Source organism: Barbatula barbatula (genome assembly GCF_947034865.1).
Source record: "Barbatula barbatula genome assembly, chromosome: 24".
Classification (NCBI taxonomy): domain Eukaryota; kingdom Metazoa; phylum Chordata; class Actinopteri; order Cypriniformes; family Nemacheilidae; genus Barbatula; species Barbatula barbatula.
The window spans coordinates 11,552,941-11,567,193 of NC_136787.1; the positions used below are offsets into that span (position 1 = coordinate 11,552,941).

Below are 14,253 nucleotides of genomic sequence, written 5' to 3' on the forward strand. Positions count from 1 at the left end.
GTATATTTGATCTAAATCTTGCAAAGCGAATATGTAAAGATACAAGGAAGTGATGATGAAAATTGTCATCAAGTACTCCTTGGGTCTACTGCCTTTCTTTTGAGGAACAAGAAAGGATTCCAGGCTACACACACATGACAATAAATCTCTGCGTGTGATTTATAATTTGTATCGCAAACACTTGAATATACACAACAGCTTTCTCTTTTAAAGCAAAGACTCAATGTTTTTTTTTATGGCCCTCACATGTTCAATAAGTTTAAAGGTTTTGAAAAAGGCCGGACGGGCAGAACGGCCTCCAGCCATTCCTTTATATCTCCAGTATGTGTGAATGGCCTTCAGTTCCTCTGAAGCCCTGTGATTTTTTTATTGTTTGTTAATAGCCTGTCAGTTTGTCCTCAAATTCACTGTACATACACACACACTGGACTTACAGCACCGTGAAATCTTTCCCTGGGTTCGGACCCGTTACCTTGGTGTTGATAGAATTGAATTAAAGGGCGCTACTGTCATGAATCTCTCACCCGCAAGTTTTTCCAAACCTGTGTACATTCTCGTCTTCGCTGAATGTTAGCAACTGAGAGTTCTGGGACATAATTTACTACGACAGTAAAAAAATGACAATGATACTCAAAGGTGCCCCAGAACGGTTTGATTTCCTGGTGGTCAATGGTGGTAAGGCAAGCAGAAACATTTAAAAACAAAAAACAGTTGAGATTGACATTTTACAAAACTTTGTAATGGTTGGATTTGTCTTTCTCGTTTTTGGAATATCCCATGCAGGCTTGAGTGCAAAGGGGGACATTTAAAAAAACGAAACATTATCCACATTTCTTTTTCCATTAGTGATCGCCAAACTTTAGTCTAATGTATGTATAATCTTATTTGCATAAAGTTGAATGCAACACCAACATGCTTGCGTTCCTTTTTGGGAATGTTTTATTCTGGAACAACCATGGGAACTTTACTTGTTACAAAAACATCTAATCCAGAAGATTTTAGAAATATTTATTTTGGTACAAACCTGTCCGATGTATATTTGATCACAAGGCATTTTATCTGCACAGAGCAATTTCTCTGGGTCATGGAGTATGTAGCTCTTGGAGCAGAAACCGACCTTTAACCTTGATTTGATTGTGCCGTATCTGAGCGAGAATACTTTGGTCGATCCCTTGAGGCACATGGTTTGTGTGTAGCAGAGAGAATGTCTTGAATTGTTAGGGTCAAAATTGGAAATACATTCTGAAACGGTCACGCCATACAAGCTTTTTAGAGCCAACGCAGAAGATATTTTGTTGTTCTGAAACTTTTTTTATCATACAGTACATTTGTTATATAATGGAACACGCATCACAGCAATGCAATGCTGGAAGAAGATAAACACTCAGAGCGCTTGTGTAAAATATTTGTAAAGCTTTTATTATATTTTTAAATCAAGGACAGCACAGAAAATGCTACCACAAGGAATGTGCACTTACAGTAATAAATTTATCTCAAAATAAATAATTTCTTTAATGTTAAGTTAACAGATATTACCAAGATCTGTGCTTGGCTGACGCTAAACGAAAAAAATCCACACACTGCAAAAACAAATTTGTAATAAGAGGTCTTGTTTTTCAGTAAAATATGCCCCAAATCTCTTAAACGAGAAAGATTTACTTGAGAAGAATACAGAAGAAAACTGATGAAAACAATTACATTTTACAGAAAAAAATGGCCAATGGTAAGAATCATTTGGTATAAATTCTCTTAAAACAATTCAACATCTTGTGTATTTTTTTAGGTACAGCAAACTCAATTTACAGGGACAGTTTACCCCTAAATGAAATCTGTCATCATTTACTCACACTCTTGTCATTACAAACCTGTGTGACTTTTGTTCTATCGCAGAACACAAAAAAGATATTTTGAAGAATGTTATGAACACAGTCACTTGCATTGGTTTTGTATCCATAGAATAAAAGTGAATGGTTTGTTTGTTTACCAAACAAAATTGTTGTGCTTTTGTGTAAGTAAGAAAGTCAAACTGGATGTGAAATGCAAAAACGGTAAGTAAATAATGACAGAATTTTCATCTTTGGGTGAACGATCCCTTTAAGGGCGTTCGGATATTTTACTGAAAAACAAGACAAAGTACCGACAAGGAGAATATATTTTTGCCGCATTTTTGCAAAATCCTTGAAAAAATTAAAATCATAACATAAAAATGGTGAATCCGAGCTGCTTCCCATGTGGCTGCAGATCTAAGCCATTGTCTCTTTCCTCAGGATGCGTTTAGAGTTACATAAGACTCCAGACAGGCCTGCTTTTCCTCTGTGTCTGCCTCTCTTCCTCAGTGCCTTGTGGCACCTGAGGGACATGCCCAGGTCTTCCATCACAGCACTGAAAGAGACACACTGTCAAAAAAAGAACACGAGGGCTTGCGTGAGTCTCTACACACATGCGCATGCAGATGCGCTCGCAAACACACAAACGCGACCTAAAGCCTGGTATTCGATGGTGATCACCTTGGCTTGATGTCTGTACACATGTTTTACTGCACTAGACAAGTGAGCGGCACAGTTAAACATGCCCATTTAATATTTATATCAGTGACAGTATACAAAGGACCTGTATGAGCAATATGTAAGAACCAGAATATCATTGGGCTGTTATTCCGAGGGCTTCGCAATAGACATGACCGGACACATGATTTGATGGAGTAGTGATGATGCAGGTTTTTTGATTGACAGTCCCCTTGCTGATCTTGTTTGTTATGTAATGTTCAAATATAGCTTAAGGCGTTTAAGGCAAAGCCGAAGGAAAATGCCACTGGGAGACAGATAAGAGCACTACGGCTGTGTGCAGTGAATTAGCTCCAGACTGATTATAGTCATCCACTCGGCTCATTTCAAGCGCAGTAATCTTAGGCTTTAATTGTTCTTTCTCTTTAAGGGTCCGTCATTATTCATCAGTGATCAAGTCATTATGAACATTTTCTGAACTAATGTCTTCGCAATACCAAATGCGAAAGGCAAACGTTACTTCCAAATAAAAGACTGATATCAGTGGATGTTTGTTATGTTAAAGCAAGGCTTACTGTAGCTGCTAGAGCAATGCCAAGGTCATGGGTTTGATGCGAATTAGCAAGATAAACTAAATGAAACCTGGACCAGTGCTTTTGAAGCAGTGTTTACATTCTAGCAACTTGGTCTTTAGCATTTTCTACATTCAAATTTGCCTTGAATTTCAATCAAAAGGTTTCCTGCAGTAATTAAAAGTTTCCGAGTGCACTATATTTATTATCGTTCTGCACACAAGTTGAAAGGAAGAAAAAAAAGTGTTTCTCTTCTCCTTCAAAAACGTACAAAATTTCTTATCGTATGGGCAACGGATTGAGGTCAAGGGTTTGGGAAGACAATTCGAAAGGAACCAGTGGATGGAAAGCAGTTTACTTTAGCCCTTTAAATAACACACAGCCCTTACGGATATGAGTGTGGGCTAATGTGAAGAACATATGTCATCCCCGAGGAGCCGCCCGCTCTCTAAATCTGTTGATAAGGAGGTGCCAGTGGAGGAGATGGAATCACTCCTCTCCAGCTGCCGGGATTGGACTCCGTAAAAGAAGCAGAAAGCCTTGTGCATGCAGATCAATGAAAAAAATAAAACAGAGAGAGATGAGAGATCAGTAACATGCAAATGATTCAGTGCTCATTTTTACAGTTATGGCAGTAGTTCTTGATTTTGAGGACAAAATGTCCTTTAAATGCAGTCGATATTTGTACGTTAAATAATATAAAAGAGTTTTACACGGACAGAAATAGCATCTGATTTCTTTAGACGAAAATAATGTTTTTGTTTACGATAATGTCCAGTGAAGAAAATGTATATAATAAATGCAGGTTTTTTATATCTGAAAAATTATGAATTTCTTACATAGTCTTGTATTTCGGTACAAACACAAAAAAAATCATAAATGAAGGTACATTTACTTAAGTAATATTTTCAGTTAACCCAACTTTTCAGCTTGCTTTTGAGGAAATTGTTCATAATTTTGTAAATTTATACTTAAAAAAGAGGGGTAAGCAAACTACGATTAAGTTTATCAAATTAAGTTTCTTTTCAAGAAAAGATTTGTTGATTTAAGCATTTTTAGGTATTTGTACTGAAAATCAAAAAACATGTTTACGCTTTTAAGACTGTTTCAGTCATACATATTTCATACGAATGTAAATGTTATTTTTGTATAAAAAGTTATTAAAAGTTAAACTAATACCATTTTTGTCTGCAATTTTGTTGACAGAATGAACACTGAAGTAATCAAAATGAACATAAAAAACACTCACGAATGACATGCAACAAAACCTGCGTTCATGAAAATACAGCTCATGCAAAAGCTTCAAAATTGAATATTTAGAGAATGAAAAACACCTTCGAGATAAACAGAGTGTTAAACTCAGAAACATGTTCCTGACCAGCAGACCGCTGTGTAAACCTCCTGCGCAAATGTGTTGTTTTGTTTTGATGGTTTATTTCTGTGTGGCACGCAGAAGGCAATTAGCTCCTGTACGGATAAAACCCTGCGGGGCGTCTCAACCGGCCCGTCACTCACCTCTTCAATGTCGCTGTTTTTGCGCGACTTGTAGACGAACTCTCCGATGGCTACAAACACAGACAACACAAGACCAGCGGCGAGGACGATGAAGATGCCTCCGATGTTTTCCACACCCAGGGCACTGGCCTCTTTGGTGTCCTCTTCAGGACATCCGTTACCTCTCCACCATTTCTCCTTCATCATGTGTAGCTTTCCTTCCTCCTGTAGCTGAAGGATGGCGATGGTCACCCTGTCTCGATAGGGTGAACCTGCAAGGAATCAGATGCCTAATTCAAATCAACTTCAAAGAACATTTCTGAGCAGTTGGACTATGAAGTGGGGTAACTTTTACGAAAAGTGCTTCTGGCAAAAGAAACAAAGTGCACAAAGGTGCACATTGGAGAAAGACGGCTCACATTTTGCCAGAGGCTGATTCTTTGTAAGGGTTATTGGCTCAGCCGCCTGTCAGGCATTATGCACAGCAACTTTCTCTAATGGAGGCATAAAGGTGCAGTTCATTACCTATGGGGGTCCCAACGCCGTAGCCCTTAGAGTCTATCAGTCCTCCGACCTGAGTAAGGTTACAGTTCCTCTGGGTGATGTACTCTATGCTGGTGGACTCCATGAGGAGGGCGTAATCTGTGGTCAGGACTCTTGTGATCCCTTCTTTGTTATTCTTTACAAGCGCTGTGTTCTTCCTGCTGCTCATAAATGCCCACATCTTCTCATATGTTGAAATTTTTGATTTCTGAAAGGCAAAAGGTAGACTTTTTAAACTTTCAAAAGGGCGACATTACTTTTTCCACACTGGGAAGTGTCTTTGGAACTCGATCCTCAATCATCCTTACAAACAATATGTTTATTCAAGTGTGCTACAAGTATACTTTCAGTCTATGTTTATGTACTTTTCAGAAACATACGTATAAGTGTAACTTCATAATAAGTATATTTGGCCTATCCTGTATGTAATCTTTTGATGGAGATATACCTAAAAGTATAATGAAGTATACTCGGCTTGTAGTTTGACTGAGTAGCCAACTAAAGACTGACTCATAAACTTTCCATGTTCAAGTTAATTCAGTAACAATATAATATAAATACAATTTAAACAGTAAACTATAAATATGTTAAGTTCACTGAAGAAACTTAAAAAATACCTTGAGTAAACTACTAGTTTAGTAGTTTTTATCCTGCAAGTATACATCAAAATATATAAAAAAGTATTGAACCAGTAAACAAGTATACTTATAAGATCACTTGTAGTATATTTGCAGTACAAATAAAAAACATAGGAGTTAACTTTGAACACACAACTAGTTCACAACTATTACACTTAATGTGTACTTAAAAGTATACTTTTATCAACTAAATTGTGCCAATTTAGTTTCAAGTAGTAGCATAATAGTACTACTCATACATTGATATATACTGTGCTTACTACACCATGTATACTGTTGTCGCTGAGTGCATTCACATGCACAAAATAAATGGAAATCTATCAAAAATCAGCTTATAAAAGAAATGTGTTTATCTGCTTACATGCATAATAATAAAACGGCTACGCAGAAAACAGCGTTTACATGGAAGTTTCTCGCCTGCAGTGATGTCACCATCGATAGTCTGTTTAGTAATTAAAAAAGCAGCGGGAAAACGGTCTGAAGCTGTATTTTCATATGTCGTCTTATGTCCACAGAGCCAGCACATGCAACAATAGATTTAACATCAACTACATGATTCGAGAGCGGACTTTTATGCCTTATTTTACTGTTATTTCCGTTTGGGACTTTTGGGTCAGACATGAGCACATAAACAAAACGAAGAGAAAACCGGCAAATGTGTTTACATGCAGTCCGAAATCGGAGTAATGGGCAAAAAACTACCTCTGCCGAGCGGGTCTTTTCCTTACGCTGTTTATGGGCTTTCCCCGATAAAAGAAAACCGCTTTACGTGTTAACATATCCTTACTTGTTATCAGCTTACTAAAGCATAATCGGAGTAAGACTGTGCATGTAAATGCACTCATGTACTCACCCTCATTTTAAACCTGTTTTTCTGGTGAACATTTAAAATATTTAGAAGAATGTCGGTAAAGAAAACCGTGGGTCCCCATTCGCTTCTATTGTATGGACGCTAACCTAATGCAAGCCAATGTGGACCAACGTTTTTTTCCTAAAAATATCTTCTTTTGTGTTCTGCAGAAAAAAGAAAGCCATACAGCTTTGAAACGAAAACAGGGAAAGTAAATGATCATTTTTGGGTGAACTATCCCTTTAAAATACTGAAGTATCCTTAAAATGAACCCTGAAGTACACTTCAGGACAGCTTTCCGTGTTTGATAAATTCAATCTGATCTCTCATTAGTCTAGAGTCAAATGGGGATATGTGGTCTAAGATGTTTCGTCTAAGCATGTCAGTGGACAACAAGGGGGCATGGGACATCTGTCCTGTAAATCTCTCACAGTTGATTTGATTCGTCTCGGTTCTCTTCGGGCCTGTGTTTCTCACCAAATACACGGTGGTGTAATCACAAACTACAATCCTAGTGGATAAACCCCACCAGCCCTCTTTGCTTGTCTATCTCGCTCTTTAAATATTAAACGGTGCAAATGTGTGATGCAGATCACTGGATTGAAATAGATGGATTACTGGAATTTTAGATGGCTGGACTGGTGGAGGTAAAGAGGTGATAGATGTTTACATGGAAGGCATTAGAATTGAATCTGGGGAAGAATGAGACCAACTGAGACCACTGACGCCTTCAAATAAATGAACTGCACGTGAAAATTCGTTTTTTTTTGCTGAAGAAAATACAGAACGCAAAGTCAAGCGACTGTTTAGTGAATTCCCCGCTAAGCGTGAAGGGATAAGGAAATGGTTGTGACGTTTTGTGGTTAACCCGAAACTCATCTGTCTGTGACTCTGAATCAATTTTATTAGTTCATCTTATCATGACACCGACGCGAAAGATTGATCTGCTTTTTACTTCCCGGCAAAAATCCAATATATTTACTTCTCAAAGCCTCAGGTCTTTCTGCACAGGTGGGGCTCTTGTAAAATTGATATTTTGCTCAAATCTATTCGTGAGCGTTTGGAGTATTGCTACTCGCTCCTGCTGTATATTTGAGTAGCTTTTTTTGTGAAGCGCTGAGGTGTATTGATCCAGCAAGTAAGATAGAAGACAACATGTTACCTTAAAGAAAGTCATCGTGGACCCATCTCTCACTGCTCCGTATTCAATTCTAGTCTGCTTGGCTAAATCGTCTGCAGAATCGATGGGGGAGTCCATCCTCTCCACTGTGAGGAAAGCAGCCAGGTTGGCCGTGTAGGAAGATATGATGATTAATGTGAAGAACCACCAAATCCCTCCCACGATTCTGGTGGACAGTGCTTTGGGCATCAGCTCAGATCCTGAAATATCAAACAAGTGTTCAGAAAAACATGCAGTACAGTGCCTGCAGTATTTGAAAGGAATAGTTCACATAGACATCATAAATTCAACCTGATGTGGTTCAAAACCTGTAAATGAATCTTTCTTCTGCAAAACACAAAAGAAGATATTCTGAGAAATGTCTCAGTGGTTTTGTGTCCATACAATGGAAGTCAATCCGGGCCAATGGAATTTGGTTACCAATATTCTTCAAAATATCTTCTTTTGAGATCTGCAGAAGAATGAAAGTCATACTGGTCTGAAATGACATGAAGGTTCATAAATGATGAAAGATGTATCCCTTTAATACTTTGTAAATCTACATAAATCTATTTAAATCTATATAAACTTGTCACTTAAAGTAACCTTAAATATGAATGTTTGAAAAATACATAAATGTAAATTAAATTAGTGGGGGCATATTTTATTGCTTTTATTTGGTTATCCATTTACGTGGGCATTGGTGGGTGAAATGAGTGGACATTTGGTGCTTCCCAAATCGCACACTTGTGCACTATTCTACCTCATTTTGTAGTATAAATACAAATGTAGGAAAATTCCAAAAAAGGAAAGTACCGGGGATGCACTTATTCAACCGAAAATAGGAAGTGTGAAACGCTGGACACTTCACACCCACAACAGTCTCAGTTTCGCTTAAGTGGCGGAAGTAACGCGGCGCTATCCGACTCTTTTTTTGACACATTTTGTGTTAAATGATTGACGTCTAGGAAACGGCTTGTATTTTCAGTTAGCATAAAACCATGAAGTATTCCGTTTGGGACGATACTACCCTTCTTAAATTCATACAGTAGATAGTAAAGTGCATAGTGTATATTATGTCATCTGGGACACAACTTTGGTGTTTTGCTCTCTTGTAATTTGTGTTTGCTTTGTATATCTAAAGTGGTTTTGACAGCTGGCTCATAAGGGAAAAGCGAGGTTTTGGGGCCACAGTTTGTTCCAGGTGTGCACACACAAATAATGAAATAAACACTGCTACCATATGTGTTTACACACGAGTAATATGTGATGGATTTTTTAAATGCCCGCATTTCTGTTTTTAGTAGCAATGAGCAATGGCATTTTTCTGTATATTTATATTCATTTAGCAATTTTTTATGCTGTAGATTAGTGAGGACGAACTGCTTTCCTCACTTCCATGGAGAATACGCCTCATATGCGCACACAAACATCCACTCTCCCCAAAGACCAGCGTCACCCTCACTGTGACAACTAAGTGGGTTTATTTTTCTTTAAGGGGGCCATATTTCTTTAGTTTTTATTGCTTACTCTAGATTTGAATCGCTAGCCTGATGATACACCGAATGTGTGTTATTCCAAATGTGAATGCTCAGGATAGAGAACTAATATAACCGTTATGGGAACAAATGAGATCAAAATGTCACATATGCTGGAATCCTCTAGCCTCAGATGAACTTTACTGTCCCTAAGAGTCCTTAACATAAGCAAAGTCACCATTGTAATTTAATGGGGGCACTTATTAAGATATATGGGTGGGGAGTCTCCTATTAGAAGATTATTATGAAGTGATTTTTAGTAAGAAAGACAAAACCCTGATACTGATTTATGATACTGAAGAACCGCTGATTGTCATTCATGCATGAACACACAGGTGAGGTCGGTGGTAGACGATAGCACACATTCTCAGTGTGTGTGTGTACACTTCTGCATATCTGATTTCAAGATAAATTATATATAGTACATCAGTGGAAACATCTAACAACAGTGGTTACCAATCTAGATGACTCTTTCTTTAAGAAATGTATAAAAAGCATTCATCTTCAAATGGGATCGGTTTACATTAGCATAACTCAAAGATCAAAGATTAAGTAAGTTGACAAAAGCTATTTTACATCAATGCATCGATGCCGCTCTTCATTTGGCACTTTGTACAACAACTGGAAACCATGATGTACATTTGTTAACTTGTGTATGCTGTCAACATAGCTAAACTCTGAGATTTAGCATCGCTCGACGCTATAGCTGGTGACCCACGAGATGTTTCTCGCGGAAGACTCACCTGTCAATTTTAAGCGTGTGAGACGAGACGGACTGACACATCATTCAGTAAAACAAACGCGAAATGGGTCTCAACAGTTGACAAATTCAAAACAGGTGTTGCTTAACTTGAATAATCCTCTTAAACATTGTTTTGTCACAGAAACAAGCAGCAGAAATTAAGTTTCTCATTTGTATTCCGCTAAATGCTTTAATTGATGAGATGTCTGAAAGGATAACAAGGTTTATTCAGTCACCTCATGTAGGTGGTGTAACTCTAGCAGGTAATAATGCACAAATATGCCCACTTGAAGCGCACGGTTACGCACACAAGACGAATACATTACTGACTTAATCGGCCTCATGATGACTACCCGTGTAGGTGGGTTTTGAAACGCTTGTTCAAACTAAAGGGGTCACATCATAGACAGACAGAAAAAAATAATTATAGTCAGTTTTTCAGATTTTACTATTTATAAATGTTTAGGGTTCAATTTGCAGGAAAATGAAAACTGGAGAAACAGGGGAAAATAACAGAAAAGAGGCTCTGTATTTTTTCAGACCTCAAATACGGCAATGAAAAGAAGTTTATATTCACTTAAGCAATACAACAGTAAAATTCGTACATGTACTTAGGAAAAGTTCAAAATATATGTTTTTATATATATATATATATATATAATTTAGAATAGTCTCTTAATGTTTCTTCACGCTATTGTGGTCATGTTGTGATCAAAACATCAGTCTAATTGTTTATAATAGAAAGGAAAAGGACAGCATTTCTGCATTTGCCAGATACTTTTACTTAGTGATCGAAAAACATCAACATGTTCGCTGGAAATCAAACCCATTACATCGCCTTTGCTAGTACGCGTTGTCCTCTAAAGCTACAAGAACTTTCTACAAGAGCCAAGCTCTACATTTCCGCTCCTCTTCCTTCTTCACGGTTGACCGGCCTCTCTGATGTAAATACGATTTCTCTAATATTTCAGAAGAAAACTCTCAGTAAAGTGAGGTCGAACTATTCTGGATAATGATTCGCCCGGTTCGCCAGTGCTCATTAAAACTGCTCTTGCTGTTTCACACTTCCTGCACACCTGACAGGTCATCCATGTTGGTTCATACCTTCCGTAGCAGAAACTACAGACGCGAACATCAAACCCATTACACCAGAGAAACCTCGAGACTAAAACTCTGCACGCCAGGATCTATTCAACATCAACAGTTTGCGGCTTATAACTATGTGATGTGTTGACATGTTTATACCAGTGTAGGAAAAAAAGTTGTGTATTGTGTTAAACAGTTTAATGAACGTGTATTTGGACACTTAAAAAGTGTATGAATGTCATTGGATTATATAACATGTTCTTGGGCTGTTTTTGTGAAATGTTAAAATAAATACTATTTAAGTTAATATTATGTTGTCCAATCCTATTCTTAATCTGCAAAAACACAAAAGATTATATTTTGAAGAATGTTGGTAAAAAAAAAACGTAGGTCCCCATTCACTATTGTGTGGACACAAAACCAATGCAAGTCAATGGGTACTGCCATTGTTCGGTTACCAAAGTTCTTAAAAATATCTTCTTTTGTGTTCTGCAAAACAAAGACAGCCATACAGGTTTGAAATGACAAGATGGTTAGTAAATGAGGACAGAACTTTCATGAACTTTCAAAACTATGCCTTTAAGTCTCCAAATGCTTTTTACGACAGCCCATAGTTTAAAAACCCACAAGATTATTTTCTATCTGAAGATTTTGCATATGGATGGTTGCGTCTGGAATTGCATTGATAATGTCTCTGAGTTTATTGACTCAAACACTGCCGTAAACTGAAAATGAAGTTGTGTGCAGAATACCTTGACGCATCAGGGCCGCGACTCCAAACCACAAACTATTGAGCAGTGTGAAGTTGTTCTCGATAACTTCGGACGATGGGTTGCACGGGTGGGGATTATACCATTCATACGGAGTGAACCTAAAGGGACACAAAATAAACCGTTTTAACACATTCGTCCGACACATGCCCGCCTTTCTCATAAGTAATATTATTGGGCTCGAGAGGCTGCGTGTAATTTCAAAACGGCTTTTGCAGAACAGCTAAAAATGTTCTTCTTGCTACTGGCTATTGATAACTGCTCGGTCTGAAGATTAAAAATCAACCCATTTAATGAGAAAGCTTTCCGGTCTCCTAATCTTTCAGCTTTCTGCGAAATGAAGGGAAATCTGAATGGCATTTTTTAAGGGTTATCTAAAAAATATGTGCTTCATGTGGTACAGCAACATCTAAATGAACCAGTCAAAACCAAATCAACGCTAACACTACACCAGTTAAAAGCATTTTTAAGATCCGATAGAGATAACTCCTTACAGATAGAAATCAAAACAATTGCACTTTTCACATTAGAATAGGATAGAATTAGCAAAAATGTCCTTTCACAACAATTATGAAGAGCGTTTGAAAGACACGTGCACCCATCTAACACCCCAATAATTGGGTCATGTATAAAACCACCCCATGGTAAATCAATGGCTGATCAGAAGACGTCACAGGAATCATTTGTCAAGCCTCACGGTGTGTAGACACGCTCAATAAACTGCAGCATGTGCCAGATTTCAAGATCACTGTTTCAAAGTCTCCCTACACGCTCATTTCACAAAAAATGGGTCACACTGTGCACGTGAACCCACACTAACACATCTGACCCCGCCAGATGTCTGTTTTCATTCTAATTTGCATGTTAATAGAAGCAACCAATCATTTCCGTTCTGATTTGGTAGCATTTGACTTGATGTTCTCTTTAGGTATACAGACCTGGATGTCCGCCCAAGGCTACAGCTTACGAACCGGGTTTAAATACAACAACAGGCTTGGCAAAATACGAAACATTTCTGAGCAAGCTGAAATGCATTATGGATTTATGAGGAAAGAAAGTGCATCAGGACAACCCCGCGTCATGCAATGTTTACATCATTAATCTGTGATCCGACAGCAATCTGACACAATTCTTCAGCTATATTACTTATTGATCTTTGTCAAAAATCAAATCAGCATTTTGATTCTGTCTTCACACAAGTTCAACGATGTCCCACGTGAAAAACACATTATTTTAAAAGCAATGTGATATCAGTCGGCGTACTTGAAATTTGAATGGATCTGAAGACAAGACTGCAGAAACTTCAAAGACGAATGTGCAGGAGAAAGAAAAGATTAAAAATGATGTTCCCTCACAGATAGCAGCGGTATTCTTAAAATGACACATGATCTGCTTTATTGTGTGATATCAAATCATAAAACATCTGGGAGACACTTTTGAACAACTGGGTCGAACTTATCGCATGAATTCTTCGTAACTAAAGTTACGCCTGCAAGTCATTCATACCTGGCTATTACAAATAGGACACAGCTCACTCCCAGACAGGCCAGCAGCACATACATCCAGATGTCAGGGGTGAGGGGATTGAGGAAGGAGAACACCCCGGGGTTGGTGCCGTTTGGTTTGCGGTACAGTATGCTGATGCCCAGGGTCATGAAGGGTTTGGAGAAGTCGATAACTTTCTCTCTGACGTAAGTGATGGTCAATGGAGCCACTGCCAGGTCAGCTATCTAGATGAGAAGAGATTGTTTGAAGTGGTTTAAAAACAGAGGTAAGTTCTGAATACAAAATATTTAGCTATTGGCATTCAGATCATAACAAGTAATGCCTGCGAGCATTTCATGATAAATAACTGCCTATAAAAAGTTGATTAAGATTCTAAAGGTAAAATGCGCAAAAAGGCTTTTCGTATATTACAGACTTTATGTCCACCACATAAGTCTTGCATTGACAAGAAAATGTTTAAAAGAAAAAGCAATAAGAATGAACAAAGGTATTTGTAACTCATTCATAACTAGAGACTCCGATCAAAGAAACGATGTGCTGTGTACTTCTAACTGTGAAAAGTATCATTTCAAATATCTTTGGAAAATACCTTTTCTTTTTATCCTTATAGGAAAAATACTTTGAAGGGAACTGGTATACCTTGATGTTTTGCAAACACAATGGTCTTTTTCCTTTCTTCTGACAAAACATTTACTTACACTTGGCGAAAATCTAAATTATTTGACAAATGGAAACATATCTAGAAAAGCATAAAACACTTCATTCCAGCAAAAAGTAATCTTGATTCCCTTGTTGTATGATTTTGCAGAGAGCATGATGCACCGAAATTTAGGCTGCCGAACAAAAGTAGG

General features: G+C 37.8%; 1 protein-coding gene across 5 annotated transcripts in view; it reads right to left on the reverse strand.

Annotated features, from left to right (window-relative positions):
• Positions 1-1,399: 1,399 nt before the first annotated feature.
• The window catches only part of grik1a (glutamate receptor, ionotropic, kainate 1a), a 36,939-nt gene continuing 24,085 nt past the window's right edge, over positions 1,400-14,253 (reverse strand). For 2 of the 5 annotated variants that reach the window (XM_079447900.1, XM_079447897.1), the window contains 6 exons: positions 13,403-13,626; positions 11,879-11,997; positions 7,764-7,981; positions 5,096-5,321; positions 4,592-4,842; positions 1,402-2,396 (listed from right to left, as the gene is read on the reverse strand). In XM_079447900.1, coding sequence (XP_079304026.1) covers positions 2,244-2,396; positions 4,592-4,842; positions 5,096-5,321; positions 7,764-7,981; positions 11,879-11,997; positions 13,403-13,626 — 1,191 coding nt within the window. In that variant the 3' untranslated portion in view covers positions 1,402-2,243. Of the gene's footprint in view, positions 2,397-3,255; positions 3,616-4,591; positions 4,843-5,095; positions 5,322-7,763; positions 7,982-11,878; positions 11,998-13,402; positions 13,627-14,253 lie in introns of those variants that run through there. The other 3 variants (XM_079447898.1, XM_079447899.1, XM_079447901.1) reach the window with 3 other exon arrangements.